At 39.3% G+C, this 17,176-nt stretch overlaps 1 protein-coding gene across 10 annotated transcripts in view; it reads right to left on the bottom strand.

Moving 5' to 3' along the window:
* The window catches only part of LOC146570074 (unconventional myosin-IXAb-like), a 164,961-nt gene that overhangs the window by 57,934 nt on the left and 89,851 nt on the right, over nt 1-17,176 (bottom strand). For 5 of the 10 annotated variants that reach the window (XM_085282873.1, XM_085282875.1, XM_085282878.1 and 2 more), the window contains exons 5-8: nt 15,488-15,587; nt 12,347-12,400; nt 6,691-6,791; nt 5,811-5,937 (exon numbers count right to left, since the gene is read on the bottom strand). In XM_085282873.1, the coding sequence (XP_085138999.1) occupies nt 5,811-5,937; nt 6,691-6,791; nt 12,347-12,400; nt 15,488-15,587 (382 nt within the window). The remainder of the gene's footprint in view (nt 1-5,810; nt 5,938-6,690; nt 6,792-12,346; nt 12,401-15,487; nt 15,588-17,176) is intronic. The other 5 variants (XM_085282874.1, XM_085282882.1, XM_085282883.1 and 2 more) reach the window with 3 other exon arrangements.

Here is a 17,176-nt window from a genome sequence, read left to right as displayed (position 1 = left end):
AGGCGAGGCCGAGTAACGCAGCGTAGAGACAAAAGTGGACGAAAGAGAGGCAAACCTGCGGCTCCACAAGTATAATTATAACGTAACATAGACTATATCGATATAAACGATATTGTCACATCTTATATCTCGTATGAAAATATATCGATATTTTTAAAAAAACTCGATATACCGCCCAGCCCTACTTCTAGGGGTGGGGGAAAAAATCGATACTGTGTAGTATCGTGATATTTTTTTTGCTAATAATGTATCGATACAGGGACAGCAGAAATCGATATTTTGTTACAAAAAAAGTTTTTGTGCTCTGACTTCAGAGCATGTTGATCCTTTTTCTGAGCAAGAATCCTGACATTCCTTCACTGTCCAAATATGTTTAACTTTTTTATGGCAGCAATAAACATGACAGTTTACTTATTTTAATTTAAGACACGTTTTATTTTAATTACGTTTTAAACTTTTTTATTTAATGTAAAATTATATTTTGTTTATTTACTTTCAAATTCTTCAGTTGCTGAATGGGCTGCATAGTTTTCATAAATTGCATAGTTCAGAATAGCTATAATTGTACCAGATGGTTGCATTCAGTTAAGTTGGACTAGACTGTAATACAAACCGTTCAGTTTGTCAACAATAAAACTGACTGAAATGAGAGAAAGACTGAGTGTGAGAATTTGATATTAGATAAAATGAATATTGATAAAGTTTACCTTTATGTACAGAATCTGAATATTGCAAAATATTTTTAAAAATTGCAATAATATCGTATCGTGCGTTAAGTATTGTGATAATATCGTATCGTGGGATGTATGGTGATTCCCACCTCTAGTGCCTTCTATTCTCTCTCAAATCTGCCATTCTTCTCCCAAAACCCTCAAACTCCTGCTCTCAGGTCCTATACTCTAGCACCATACTCCATAGCAGCTTTGCTAGTAAAGGTTCAAATATGTTTCCACTGTTTCCACTCTGCATCGGTCAAGTTCTTGTATTTCTCTGAATGTTTAGTCTCATAATGATAATTCAAATTGTAATCCTTAAACATGGTAATCTGCTCTCCACAAACCAAGCAGATGGCTTTACCTCTGACTTCAGTAAACGAATACTTAGCAGTTTATGTGTTTGTTAAAAACTCTGCATGCGGCATCAATCTATCTTTTTGTGCGTGTCAGCTAAAGCCTGTTGGGGCTAGAAAACACACTTCTCATGAGCGTCAGTTCCATTGCTTCCACAGTGAGACTGCAGATGCATGAGTGTAAAGAAAACTTTCAGTAGCCTTCAAAATAAAAGCAACAAAGTTATATTGTGATTTCACCCTGAAACAGAATTTCTGGTGGGGGGGGGGGGTGTATGAAAGAGTAATTGGCAACCGAAACAAGACAACTGCAAGATTTAGGTTTGAGTCCTGACTTCCTGTTGATGTGTGGCGGGCTGGTCAGGGACACTCACGGGGCAGGAGGTGGTCAGGAGGCCGTATAATGCCCAGGTCTGTTTTGAAAGGACTTTAGGCTTTCCCTGTCAACATTATTTATCACCATTAATGTCTAAATTGACAGTGTGATTTTGCATTAATAATATGCAAAGCAGTGTAGACCATCGTCAACCTGTTGTAGGCAGTGTCAAAAATGTGTGAACCAATCAGTCTGTGGTAACTGGACTATTATTGGTACTTTAGCATCCTGCTGACAAGACACAATTTAATAATCTGCAGCCTTTTTTGATCTGTCCAGGTCCACTTTAACCTACACAGAGAGTCCTCCCCATCAAGCTACGTGCTGTTTATTGAAAGATTGCACACATTGTTGGATCCCCAGAATGCTTCACTGTAATCAAATGCCTGGAGAAACACACAGTAACGCAGTGCCATGCATCTCACATACGTTTTCTCCTATGCAGACACACTATCATGGTTCAAAGATCATTTGAACTGGGCTAAAAGTGACACCTGGTAGCCCGTCTGTGTCCTAATGGAGATCTTTTTATTACATATCAAAACCCAAAACAACACGATAGCTGCTTTGGGTTTGAAAAAGGGTCCTGGATGCTTACAGGGCCCCTCTGTTTGCAGTTTGCAGTTTCCTCCAGGAGCCCCAGGTTTGCCTGCCAGCAAAAACATGCAAGGTTGAGTCTTCTGTTACTGCGACCAAGCTTACATCTGGAGTTGATCCCACTGCTCCTTGTACTTACAGAAGGATGAGTTAAATGCAGAGAATGAGTTTCCCTACTGGAGTCAATAAAAGATATCTATCCTCTTATCGTAAATGTCCAGAGTAGATTAATATCTGATGCTGTTAGTAAGTTAACATCAGATATAAGAATAAACTGTGGCAACTGGTTATTGTAAGGGCAGAACGCAAACGTTAGACAGCTGGTTTTCATATTCAAAACTAAATGCAGCAATTAAAAAGCAAAATAAATAGCGAATGTCTAAAATAAAGAAGAAAAAGAAAAAAATAGACAAAAGAAAAACTGTTTTTAGCATTCAATTACCATCAGCAGTTTCAGGCTTCAGCGCATTTATTCAGACAGAAAGCTTCTCTCTGTAAGCTGGTTTCCAGTTTGCACAGAAATGTTTCTGGTTAGGTCAAATTACTCAACTCCAGACCTCAGAGGATCCAGTCTGTCAACTGTACATCAGCCTGTACAAGCTCTACTTCCTCTTCCTGTTTCACCTCCACAGGAAACAGGAAGTGGCACTTGGCTTTATTCCCATTTGTGCGTCAATCTACACAAGGTTCTCTTTGAAAGGTGCTTTGCATTAATATGCCACAGCAGCAGTGAGTGCAGCAGTAAACATACCTCATCCTGCCCGAAACCATTTTACACATCAAACGCTGGACATTCATGCAAATTAGGACTCATTTAGAGCCAGAGTTTGCCTTCAAGCAGTCCTAGCCTCACATGACTCAACATGAGACTTCCTTCAGCTGACCTGAACAACCTCTTTAACCATTTAACAGACTCTCTCACACAGTGCCTTAAAGTAAAACCATGCACCATCAATAAAACATAAGTGCTAACGAGTTTTGATGGTGCCTGTCTGTAGTCTAGACACTCATTCAGATTCTTAGCGTAAAGCTAAGCTTGCAAGGATGAAACAACATCACCAATTTGCATAGGTCATACTAATTCAGTATATCTATATCTAAATCATAGGCAGATCAAGGAGCTTGTAGTTCTACTGCCAAGCTTCAAAGGGTAAATATTTAAACTCAATCTTGATTCCCAGCAGGTCCTGTTATTTTTCTAGACTGTGTACATTAAATAACACTACAAGTAGTATTTAAACGTAAACTCTTAGATCACCTAATCTGTCACAGTCTTTAAACTTCTCTGCCTACCTGATTCAATGGTCACATAATGAATGATAATATTTTCCCATCATCCAACCAAAAGACTGCATCTCACCACAAATGTTAATGCTTAAGATCCACTCAAAACAGGGATTCATTATGAGCCCATCTTTCAGGTCAGCACTGTGCTTTCTTTCTTTCCTTCTCTTTCTTCGTGGCTTTTTAAGAATATCTTATAAGACCCAAGAGACAGACAGCCAGAGGCTCTGCATCAAATAACAGACATCCAAATAAACTTGAACTTAAAAAACTGACCCCTGAGCATGTGGCCTACATGTGGCTCAACTCGCCGCACTGCCACTCTGGATCCCTGGGGGAAACAAAGAGACCAGCCTGGATGTTACAGGCGAACACTCCACAGTCATAACATCCCCGCTGTGCTGTTGACAGGAGTCTCCGGCACACTTCGGACATTGTTTTGTCACCGACTCAACAAGCGCATCCGGCTAATTGTTGCAGTTTGTAACAGGGACTGGGAAATGACACGTCCAAGCAGCATGTGGGTATTTCAGCTGTCCTTTCTATGTATGTGTGTGTGCATGTTTGTGTGTGTCTATGGTCTGATTTCAACGTCAAGAATGAGTCCAAATGCAGCTCAACTTCATAAACTTATAAACACTGTGTGGCACATAAACCCTGCCAGTAAATGTTTTTGCAGGTCTCTATTTTCCCCAGGAGAGTTAAAGAGTCACCAGCAGTTGAAATTCCACAGACGCTTAAAGTCATGCAGTACTGAACAGGTGAGTGAAAGAGCCCGCAGCAGAGTAACAGGCTTCACCCGCACTCAAATGTTGCTAAAGGTTAGCACTGTTTAGTAGGTATCTACGTCTGGGTGATGTAGTTTGTGGACGAACCTTTCTAACCAAGCTAGCTCGCCTTAGCTGACAACATACTGTATGGTCACATGTGGTTCCTAAGAAACAAGATGGTAATGATCATGATGCTCTGCTTTTTAAGTTGGGATTTTAAAAGCACACCTGCAAATTAGTGGGTGCTATCTTTCTTATACAGTCTGTGTATGTACACAAGAGCATCTTTTAAAATGTGTTAATTTTACATTATTAAATGTTAACAAAACAAAAAGATGGTTATAAAATATCTCAGTCATTAGATTACAAAAAGGAGGAATAACAAACAAACATTCAACTGCTTTGTTTAACACCAAAAGTGTAGTTTACTCAGAGCCACTACAGTCAAAATAAGAGTGACTTCCTTTGTTCTATAACGCCCTTCCATATGCATATGTTGAAAACACAGGATGGGTGGAGCTACCAACAGAAGGAAGAGCTTGGGTGAAAGTGGCTTGCAAAGTGGCTTGCACATGCACAGCAACTATAAGCAGGTTAGACAGTAGATCCTAACATAACATTTGCCAGCTGGATGCTGAGGTGGATGTCAGCTGAGCCACCAGCTGATATGGCTGGGACTGAGATCAGCTGGACTGCAGCGACTGCTGCAGAGCTTGACTTCTGCCTGGCGTGAACTAATGTTATTCTTGAGTCTATTTTTAGTCTGAGTTTTACTGCAACAGTCTACAATATAATTGCTGAAATCAAAGGCTGGATGAACTCTACTTGAACTTCATCTTCAGAGACAATGTGCTCCCAGTATGAAAACAAATGGCCCGAGTGTAATGCTGAAGAAATGACAAAACAAGCCAAAAACAACCGTTTTTTGGTTTTTAAAAGGGAGCGGAATTAAAGAACAACAGTTGTTAACAAACAAATGAATCACAATGACCCTTAACAAAGCTTTTATCTGTATTTAAAATGCTCCTACAATAACTTAAATATGATTAAACTTTGCAGTTAAAATTGGGACAGTAACAGGGACTCATTGTTCCTGGTGGGAGAGCAACAACAGACCAGGATAAGAGCTCTGAAAATAACCTCTACACAAACAGTACTTTGTGAAAGTACTGGATGGGTGGACGGCTCTTTGGGACCTGAAGCACCTCTTAACTTCCGCTGTCACCACAAGCTGTGCTTGTATACCTATATCCTCAGCTCTCTAAAAGGCTTTTTGTAAAACCCACATTGTGGGAGGAATCACATTTTTCTCACAGCTTTCAACAAAAACAGAGCATAGAAAAACGCCTATTTGCTCGAGCGGATGTTACTTATTTTTAAAGTTCATGAAGTCTGTGAGAATAAAAAAACGGCAAAGAAGGAATTTTGGGAGAACAAACAAGTCCTGTGGTAAAGTTCTGCTCCAATTCTTCATTTTTTTATTACTCTTCAAAGTATCAAGAGTTTTGCATTTCAGCCTAAAGTCAGCACCATAAATTCCTCAGATTTCTTAATGTGCAATTTTTCCATTTGATTTTCACAGAGCAATGTTGGATATACACAGCTCTGTGACATTTATTGATTCAAAGCATAAACTCATGTCTGCCAAATCAACTTTAATGCTGCTGATTCAGTGTTGGCGGACAGATGTCACGATCTGCACCATGCCGCTCACCTCTAGCAGCTCTGAGACGATGGGCAGGACCTCTGGGTTGCAGATATCGATGGAATCATCCCTGTAGGTCTTCTTCTTGTAGCGGATGTTTCCCAGGTGGAGGATGGCTGACAGCAGGGAGAAAATCCTGAAAAGGAACAAAGGTACTTTTCTTTATCACATCAACAAACTCCACCTTCTTACTGAGCAGGCTTTACAGTGGATATTAGGGCATCATGAAAACGTATTTATACTTAAATACATATTGTAGGGACTGAAAAACTGAAGTAATTAATCCTATCGATTAATTTCCAAGAACTGTGGTTTACAAAACATAGGTATTAATATGAAGCCCTATAGAAATAGTTTTGGGAAATTTGGGAAAATGTATTTATTTTTTATATATTTTATTATATAATTCATATGCTTTCTTTTCAAGAGTAAGATAAGAATACACGCTTCTTTTTTTAGCTAAAGCTAAAAAATTACACTTTGCAATAATTTTTTTTAGCTAACAGTTAGTTCAGTTAGTGATTTAAATCTTAGAAAGACTGTAAAAAAGTAAACAAGAAAGCACAACATGCTCTGAGCTGCTGAGACAAGCTGAAGCACCTTGTGAGAGACTAAAAATGCTTTGTGGTGAAAACATCAAGAGGAGCAGGGGTACTGAGGGAGCGCTAGTCTGCTTTAGTGTGGTAACATTATCATAGCTAGACAATTCCCTGTTTTTTGTCCCAGTGCATAGGTTTCTTCAAAAAAATAAAATAAAATAAAAAAGTACTGAGATAAGTTTCTAAAAGCGTTCAGACTCTGACTGTTGGCTTGTAGTTCTTTAATCTTACTCAGTTTTACACAAGAACAGGTTACAAGCTAATGGTTGTAGCCATGCAGCTAATCTTACTGTTTGCGTGTTGTGGGCAGGAAGCCAACCATCTCCATAGCCAGCTGCAGCCGCTCAAAGTCGTGTTTTAGATCTTCTCCTTCCACTGTGAAGCAGTCCTGCTGGTGTCAGGTGGAAACACACAAAAACAGACGAACACATAATCACTACAAAGCACATAAATTCAACAAAAACAAGATTCTTTATATTGTATCTGTTATTAAAGTGTGTACCAGAAGCTAAAAGACAGCATGCTGTCTTTTTGTGACACTAAGCAGGGTTTCCCCACAGAACTTCTAATATAAAATGTGCCCGATTTCCTCAAATTATCAAAGAAAGTTGCAAAATAACAAAATAACAAGACCTCAGCTCTCCTGATGAGATTTATTTTAAGTGCTTTTTCTAAAAATGCAATTAAAATAATTGTGAATTATTGCAATTTTCTAACGTATGTGCAAAAAGTCAAAGATTAAAATATTAGATATTTGTGTCTTACTAATGTGCTCTATTTATAAACTTATTGGACACTTCATTAGGTACACCAGTTCAACTACTTGTAAAAACAGACAATAACAAAGAAGCAATTCAATAAATCAAAATGCGACAGAGACTTAATTTTTATGCAAGTGCCTTTGAACGCAGCATGACTGTTGCTGCAAAATTTTAAAAAACTGCTGCTCTATTGGGATTTTAGCACAGAATCATCTCTAGGGTTACAGAGAATGGTCAGAAAAGAAAATATCCACTGAGCAGCATTTTTTTGTGCCAAAATGTTGATGCTAGCCATAAGAGAAAAAAGGCCAGACAGAGCATCACGTCAAGCATTGAAGCAGATGAGGTTTAGCAGCAAAAGACCACCCCTAGGAAATAGAAAATAATGGCAGCAGCCAGTTTAACCCTCAGCCTCCTAGTAAATGCACCTATGGTATAAATTTGAAACTCCTGCGTCACTTCATTCTCAAGTTATCAGATTCATAAGATTTTCAGAAAACGTAACCTCTGACCCCTGACCTTGAGGCCGAGGTTACTCAGATTTGAACTCGTCCGAGATTTTCAGTAGTAGTCCTATGTCTCTTCATTCTGGAGTTCTCACATTCGCAAACTTGGGTGTCTATCTCGCCCGGCCTCCTGCCAGCCCGCCCAGCAGGGTGACGACAATATCCCATCAGCCTTTTATAGCCTCCCTCAAGTTGAATCTTGCGTCTTTAGATTCATAAGTCAAGTCTAACATGAGTTTATGTGACACATGGCAGTTAATTATGAGAAAAGCACATTCACTGGGTTGGACCACAATGTAGAAACTGAACTTTAAACTGTTTTATAATCATGGTCATCAGACTCAGCTAAGCAACTAACAGCAATTATTTATAGAAACTGCACATTCCTTTGTGTAATGAATGTAAAAGAAAATACAGTTTACAGGGTTTATTTCAGCTGTTGAAGGGGGAAACCCTGCGAAGTGAACACAAGTACATTCCTGTGTAATCATGAGCCATCGCACAGTGTTTGAAAGTGTTTTAACAATTAATGAGTAAAGCAAAGGAATGAGCAGCGCGAGGATGTGTACGTATACAATCATAGCGTGTGTGTTTGTCTCTTCGAGCCCTCCAGTTAGTCGGCGTGTCTCTGCTCCAGCAGCGAGCCTCTGTCAGGCACATAATTAGCACATACCACAGTGACCGGCCGGCGAGAGAAGACACAGGAACCCATAATCCACACTCTGGATCTGCCTCTTGTACCCTTTACCATTCAACGCTCATCTGCTTCTCCATTGTTTTCCTTTGGCTTCGAACTTGTCAGGAACTGCAGAGCCAACAATCAGCGCATTTCTACAGTGAGCTTCTCCAATTGCAACAAAGGGGTTTTGAGGCTTCTCGAGCTACATCGAGACTCAGGAAAAGCCAGTTTTCAAATTGCCGGGTATGTTTTAAATCGGCGCCAAACAGCACAATGTGATACGTTGAAGGAAGTTGAGAAAATAAAGAGATCAATTTTGGCAATTGCAATGGAATACTTGGGTTGAAAACCAAAACCTTAGCTCGTGGTGCTCAGACAAAAGTCGAGAAAAGAACAAGGGATTGTTGAGTGCAGTAAAGTGATGATTAAGAAACAATCTGTTCTTACTTATTTTAAACAAAGAGTCTATTTTCACTTCAGAGCTTGAAATTGTAATTTCAGGCCAGTTGCAACAGTTCTGGTGCATTAAATCAAGCCGGGAACCCTGCTGACTGTGCACATGAAGCTTTTTAACAGATCGCTCGAGGATTCTGTTAAAACTGAACGTGCGTCCAGTCAAGGCTTTCCTGTTATTTACCATGACTTTAGTCAAGATTTATTCCATGGACCAGCCGTGCAAAAAACATCAGCATGCCAACCCATCTCTAGACATTCCACACAGCCAAAAACCAGAGATACCCAAACAAGCGCAAAATGTAAACCAGCAGCCACCGAGACCCAGAACCAAACACCAGACTGCACACATCAAATGCAAACATCCAGAAAATGTTTGGTCTTTAGGATCTTTAGTTAAATACTCAGATTTTTCATTCACATTCATTGTTTAAGTGGTATTTTAAGCCCCAGACGCTGCATCTGGAATCTGTACACACTTGTCACTGCTCAAAGTGCGTCTCTATTTACTGCAGCACACATTGACCAGTGGTAGAGGTCAGAGGCCAAACAGGCCCAGAGGGTTGGTCAGGTCATCAGGCAGCTGTCAAAAGCTGCCACTCTTTCTGTGTGTGTGTGTGTGTGTGTGTGTGTGTGTGTGTGTGTGTGTGTGTGTGTAGACACTGACATCATCTCCTTGGGTGGTGGGGTCTCTCATGAGGTCATTCAATGACCTCTGGGAGAGACAGTGTGTCAGCAAACAGTGAGATGGGAGGATTGTGCGAGAAAGTAATAACAGAAAGGAGCCATTTACTAAAGCAAAGCTTCCAAGTAATGGATCATAATGAAAAAGACAGTCAGCTTCTCTAAGTATTTGGACTTTGGTAACATTACCTCTGTATACCACCACATTCTTTTCTTGGTTTCATTACCATGCAAAGAATTCTGCGATCATGCACTTTAGTCCTTTGTGGGCTTTCAGCACTTTTGGTACTGCTGAGCTGGCCGGTGCAGTCACTCTTCGTAAAGTTTGTTATGTTTTTCTGGGGGGGGTTTCTGTTTTTTTCCTGGCTAATGACGGCCTTCCTCATGCCATCACTGGCATTTAAAGGTCCAATGAACAGCTACCTAACGCTAGATTAACACTTGGAATTAACTACAGATCGTTTATCTGCTTCATGAAATAAAGAGGGAACAGGCCATGAAACCGCTTTTCAGTCAATTTTCCCTTTGCAATTTCTGCCTCTGAAAATGGGGGACTATGAATGAAAATGGCTGTAATTCCTAAACAGTTACTACAAACCTTTGGTTAAACCCTTGAGTTAAGTCCAAACTTCAATCACATGTTGATGGTTTGATCTAAAATTGGTGATGGTGTACAGAGGTTAGGGCCTAACAGTATGCCTTTTTGCTTCCCTTGCAAAAAATATAATAAAAGAAAGAAATCTAATTAAAAACAGTCTATTAAATCTAAGATTAAAAAAGCTACACTTAAGTGAAACCAATTTCATGGAAGATTGCTAACTGGTCCGGTTCAGCAACAACGTCATAGTTTCACGCCTGGCTTCTTGGATCCTTGTAGGATCTCGTGTTTGCACCAGTTTCTTGAAAATCCAATGGCCTCAGAAGCGTAGCACAGTAATTAACGTGGCTTCATAACATTTACTGTAAATGGTGCAAATGATGCAGAGATACAGCATGAATCAAATGAAGAGAGGAACACAAATCGTATCTTAAAAACCTCAACAGAAATTTCTCAAACCACTCCTGCAGCAAAAGCCACATGTTCAGCATGACTTAAATGATTCTTCTTATAAGCAGTTGTTAAGTATGCTACCTCAGCCAAGGAGCTTATGTTTCTGGTGTTTGAGCTCATGGTTGACAAAAAAGCCTAAAAACTAAAGTACGATTCGTAGTGTGGTGTGTATTGCCAACATGCACAAAGTACAGTAAGACTTAAAATATGTCACGTTTTACCTCTGAACTAACCTTCAAGGTCAACAGTTTGATCTGAAGTTCAAAGTAATAATAATATTACCTAGAGCTATATTTACAACAATGTTTCTTACTGCCATTGTTTGTACTGACAACATACAGGCATGCAGGTAATAATATATGGGGATTGTAAATATCACGTTATTTTATCATGACTTTGTTATGGGCGTGCAGTAACAGATTATAGCCGTTTAAAGACAAAAACAAGTTGAGTATAAATGTGTGCTATCGCTGTACTTTATGTTGTTAAATGCCTCCAAGCAAGATATGAAGTAAAGGATATTCTGCAGGTGTGGTATGAGAAAAGTCCATTAGCTTGTAAAATTAATAGGGATTCACAACGCCAATGAGAGCTTTTTAGAGAATACTCAAAATATTTGTTTTCATTCATAACAAAAAGAAATGTTTCAGAGCTAAGAAACAAAGAGTTGAAAAAGCCAAAGTCAAGAGTGAAATACAGTAAGTCCACAGGTCGTATTTATACTGACCAACTCTCATGTCAAGTGTTTGCTCGCCAGCAAAGTCTAAGTAACATAATCTCCCATTAGCAGATACAGGGGCCTTTAAACAAACACAACAAATCCCACTGACCAAACATTACTCACTTCAGGTGGAGGCTGGCAAGACAGCGGGCAGGCTCAGAGACCAATGAAACGGCAAAAACACACACAAACACACATAAAACGGACCACACAGCTAGAGGGAAGTTTCAGGATGTGAAGCTAATCGACCACTGCTCAAGCTGACTAATAGACTTAGGAGTATTTTACCAATTGTTCAGGTTAGCGCTTGCCCTATCTTTAATGTTACCACGAAGCATGAAATTATGTTAAATTTACATCCTAGTCAACGTACTTGAAGGCCCTCACCACAAATGCTTGTTTAACATTGATGGAAAGTGTCGCTGCTGCAAGTCTGCTTCTCGTTTTGAACATGGTTACTAGTATCATTTGGATCAGCGACACTTTTGAGTGCTTGAAGGTTCTTCTTACTCCTTTCCCTCCTTACTGTGGTAAGCAATCGATGCTATCAATATCAGCAGTTTTTGTGGCTCTGTGATAACAAACCAAAACTGCAAAACTTCTGTCATACTCACATTAAGATCCTGAACCTTCCCTTTAAAGATGGTAGTGTTGAATTTGTCACCTATTCCCCAAAAGCAAAGCACGCAAAAGCCAAAGGACAAGTTTAAAGGGATGCCTTATTGTCCGAATACTGTTAATAAGCATGTCGTCACCCGTCATTTTATTTTTTTTAAACGAGAGAAAGAGATTCATTTACTTTGAAAAACAGGCAAAAACCTTGAGTTACTGGACAAAGTACAAAGAGCAAACGTCTTGAGACGGAACAGCCAAATACAGTCAAAAGATTACACTAAGGAATCCCTTTAAACATTTTAGAGCACAACCGGCGGAGGTCAGCCCAGGTCGCCTCCATCTTTTTCACTGAAAGCGGGCGGGTGTGGAAAGCCAAGAAAGAACAAGACTAAGACTGGCACCAAAAACCCAGTGTACCACGACACACCCATGGACACAGACGTACACAAACAGCTTGTCATCCACACGATACTGACCAGCTCACTCTCATAGTAATTGTCCCAGTAGAGTTTGTGCGATTTCTTTGTCATCTGGAAGTAAGGCAGAGCGGGTTAAGAAGGCTTGAGTTACACATACGTACAGTATGAAAATGCAATCTTTAAAAAGACTGAGGAAGCAATGACGCATACTGTTAAGACGTGAGGGGAGAAAAAGAATCTCACGAAAACAGACACACATCCACAGAGTCACGAAAATGAAACCCCGATGACCTCATCAGGGTTTGGCATTGGAAAAAAAACACACCATCTGTGGTGCAAAAAGTAGTTAGATATTTTATGTAAGTAAAAGTAGTGGCAAATATTAATTAATTACAATTTTGAAAGCGTTTCCTATCTAAATTAAAACTACTACAATACTATCATAGCACAACTGGATAAATGCTGTTGATTCCTTAATGTTATAGTTGTGTTTTTAATCATTTTGCTTTTTTTAAAATTCAGACTGGTTAAGTTAGTGATTTATTTATCCTAAGTTATCCTAAACATTAACTTTAAGCTTAAATCTGTATCACACTGCAACACCTTCTAATGTGTAAATCACAATCAGTAAAGGAATTAGTAACTAAAGCTATAAGCAGAAATTAATCCAGTGTGCAAGTGTCAAAAACACCCTTCCTAACATTGGGACAGTGTATCCGTTATGATGTTATGATGGTATCCCATACCATCATAACATTGTCATTTGCAGTGATCATCGTGGATGGACAAACTACGCTGTGATGTCTTAGCCTTGACATCACAACATGGCAGAAAAAGGGGAAAAATGCCTGTTTATATAAAACTCTCTTCTAAAACAAAAAGTAAACAAGTGTTTTCTTTAATAATTAGCAGTGTAGCAAATATATTACTGAGTAAGGTTTGCTATAAGCTAAATTTACTCGTGCTAGCATCAGCTAACTTCTTGGCTAATGCCAACTAATTGTTCAGATAAAGTGATTGGTCAGTTGCAATGCTGATCCTGGACCAGCATTGTTATGATGATATAGGAACAATACCAACACAGGGATATCGGATAGACCACTGGAACTCAATAGTTTAGATTTTGTGAAGTCTTAAAGTTATGAAATGTTGCTGCTTTGACTGACACGTGCTAAGACATACAGAACAGACGTAGCCACCACGATGTAACTCAGTGGTAAATGAAGTCTAGTTAGGAAGCCTTGAGCTGAGGAACAAGACTCACCAAAAAAGACTGGCTAGCAGCAGATTGTTAGCTGATGACAATATCCTGGATCGCTTTCCGTTCTGATTCAATGACCATAAAATTTACCAGTTAAATCCACAAAATTAACTTTGTGTTCTGCTCAATACGACCTGGAAGTAGCAATTCTGCACACTAAAGGTTTCCTCGTAGGCGTCTTATAAGGAAACCAGTGGTGTTGTTGCAAGCAGAGGAGACATCCCTTTCTGGCCACTGAAAGAACTGATGTTTAAGGCACTTTCACACTGGCTTCAGTCAGCAGATCTACACTCTCAAAATCACAGTAAGTTAAGTGCACTGCACAGTAAAGAGGGGGCACAGCTTTGAAGTATTTGAGCAAATGTACTTCAGTCAAATCCACCGAGAAACACAGAGTAACACAAAGAGCTAAGTACGCACAATCGCTCTGCTCTTCTGTGACATCGGCGTGTGCGTAAGTGCGCACCACTACACGACTGCCGGCAGCCTCTGCGTGAGTCCTCGTCAGCGCCAGACTGAGTCGTGAGTTTTGCAGTTGCCATGGAAACAGAGCTGCAAAGTAAGCTGGCAGCTAACAAGAGGGGGTTGTTGTTGCTGTTGTTGTTGGGGAGATTAAAGAGAACGGGGGAGAAAAATTTTATTTTTTGGGCAGATGAGGAGAGAGAATCTTTTTTTCATCTTTCCAGTGTGCTACCTTCATGGCATGAGGGAATATGAATCCTCACACATCAGCTGCCAAAACACACAGATGTACTGCAAAAGATACACACGGGGGGGGGGCTTTTGGCATGTGACCAGGCATGTATGCACACTCGGCCGCACATACATGTGAGAAAAAGAGTTGAATTTCTGGCAGTCAAAGATATGTATGTGTCCCAGTTGAGTTAAGTGAGTAAATAAGATCCAGCAGAGATTTTTCAGCTTTACTAATCAATAATAACTTAACCCGGTTTTCATTTGGGATGAATATTTGCTTTTTTTTATGAATCATTTACATAAAATTAGCATTTTTTTGCCCTACATCTTTTAAAAAAAGGCTTTGATGTGCATCGGTTAACATGCTATCAGTTTAAAATCTTTGTAGACTCAAGCTTTCCATCCCTGCTATAATGATTGTGTCTTCATTTGTAACTCATTATCTCATCTGGAAATTGTTTATATCTGAATTTTTGTTGTTTTAAATTAGAGGTCCGGATATATCTGATTATATCTGATAATAAATACATCCTGACAAAGTCTACAGACATATTTCTGTCTATAGTGCTATAGTACTGCATTAGGCTACGGTAAATTAGGATTTGTGGATAATCCTGCCTTAAGTGAGGAAGGTTACTTGATGTTCATGTTAGATATTTATATTTCATAGTTGTATCATTTTGATGGGCTGTTTATGTGTAATTTAAAAAAAAAAGTCTTTTAATTTTTTCCCAAAATGCCATCAGTTATATTATTATTTTAATATAAGATCACACATTTTACTGATCACACTACATACTATTTACTACATGTAAACTGAATATAGCAGGCAATGAGATATTCTAAAACCAGTGTTGGTTTCCATTGGCAATGATGTGCATTAAACCACAAGCACGTGCTCACTCCATCCTTATTCGTGCCTCACTGATGACTGTCTAAGTTGGACATATATGATTGGTTGTTTTACGTAAGCTGTTTAAAATGTTCACTGTAACCTGTTTGGTGATGAACCAAATTGAGGCCTTTATCCAAAGCTTATCAGTCAAATTAATAAAGCTGTTTCTTCACATTTCAAGTGCTGCTGGAGCTTTAATCGATTCATATTTTAACAGACAGAAACTGGATTTGAATGACTTGCCAGATAATAAAATATAATAGAATAACGTGAAGCTTTTCTAGAAAGCAGCACCCACTTTGCTATTTGTATCTATGTTTGGGCGTGTGTGTTTTTGTGTGCGGACCTGGTTGAGGTAGTGATATTCCTCAGGTTTGAGCAGGTGGAAGGCCTTCCTCTCCTCTTCACTGGCTCCAGCCAACAGGTAGTAAAACACATGGTAGTTCCTACAGAAACACACAGAAACACATTAGAGCACTGATGTCAAACTTCTTTATATTTTTCGTAGGTCACATCCAACTCACTTTGATCTTAAGTGGGCCAGACTGGAGAAAATCCCATTTCTGTCAGTGTAAAGAAGTTTAACTGTACGTTTAATCCCTTGGATACCTCAGTATGAGAAAAAGAAGTGATTTTTCAACTGTATATGTCAGTTTTTGTACATGATAAAGAATTGCTGCTGATATAAATGTGCTTAAACTGTAAGAAATATATGTGTAAAATTACAGAAAAAGCCTGACTGTCCTGTAGTTTTAAAACAGCACAATTTTGTTAATTATTATTTAACTGTGGACACGTTGTACAAAAATAGAAATGTCTGTAGTAAATACTGAAAAGAAGCAAGAATTTTTCTTTGTTTTAAGTGTTTATCTATTACTTGATTACAGTCTAAAATTTATGCCCCCCTTTATATTTTCCAAACGCATCCAGTGGGCCGGATTGGAGTTCTTGCCAGGCCGATTCCGAGCCCTGGGCCTTATGTTTGATACTCCTGAGTTAGACGGTGAAGAAGGAAAAAAAAGAAAAAGATTTATTTTTCTTGTATTAATTTCTTTTAAATTTCCTCAGAGGTGAACTAAGGACAGCAGCTTTCATATCTCCCCGCTGTGCCGAAACGGCCCCTGAGGAGGAGACTCCTTTCGCGTTATCTGCGGAACATTTCTTAAAACAAACCTGCAACATGTAACAGATAAGTCACCCCTCTGACCCGGCGGTCTCACATTTCAAGACAAACAAAGCGGCAGTGTGGTGTGTGGGCTCAAGGTAACGAGTTGTGATTAACCGTGACAAAGGCTGGGGCTTTGGCCAGTGCGCTGAGAGGTAATTCTATTACAGCTGGAAACGAGTTTCCCTTCTCTGCAGAGGGACACTTACTGTTTGATGGAGTGGTGGAAACTTATAAAACCCACGGAGGATATTAAAGACTCCCAACCTGTAAGCTCACGTTTTCTATCATCGCACCTCTCAAATAAAAGATGCTATTACATAATCTTTACATCCGATTCCAAAATATTGCGATATTTTACTCTGAGCTTCATGAACTGCATATATACAGGTTTGGTAAATAATACATGGACTTGGCAGTAATGAGTTATCCAGATGAATCCAGATAAAGTTGCTTAATGAATCCAGCTGTTACAGGGCAAAGGTTACTCGTCATTTGCCCTGAACGCAACCGTAAACACAAAAGAAACAAATGCACTCAACCCCAAATTATTCTTTCTGACCTTCCACAAAGAACTGTTTTACAACCTTTTTTTTGCCACAGAGTTTTTCTTCACACTAACCGCTGACCAGAATACAGTATCAAGTAGCAAACCTCGTGATCGACTGCTTTCAGTATTTTTTGGGCTTTTATTTTTGTAAGACCAGAAAAGCAGAGTTCATGTAGGTAAGGTACCATGGCTTTGCCCAGAAAACTTATGTAATCCATCAGGCTCTCATTCAAATACACCAATGAATGACTTGAATGCCTGAATGAAGCAGTGAAACATAAATGGGTGGCTATCAGCTGAACACTGTATTAAGTATTAAA

This window comes from Mchenga conophoros, linkage group LG7 (genome assembly GCF_057382185.1).
Source record: "Mchenga conophoros isolate Kocher_MC1m ecotype Shallow Benthic linkage group LG7, M_conophoros_male_GT1.1, whole genome shotgun sequence".
NCBI lineage: Eukaryota > Metazoa > Chordata > Actinopteri > Cichliformes > Cichlidae > Mchenga > Mchenga conophoros.
The sequence above is the reverse complement of the archived record's forward strand: the minus strand, read 5'-3'. Positions and strand labels throughout refer to the sequence as shown.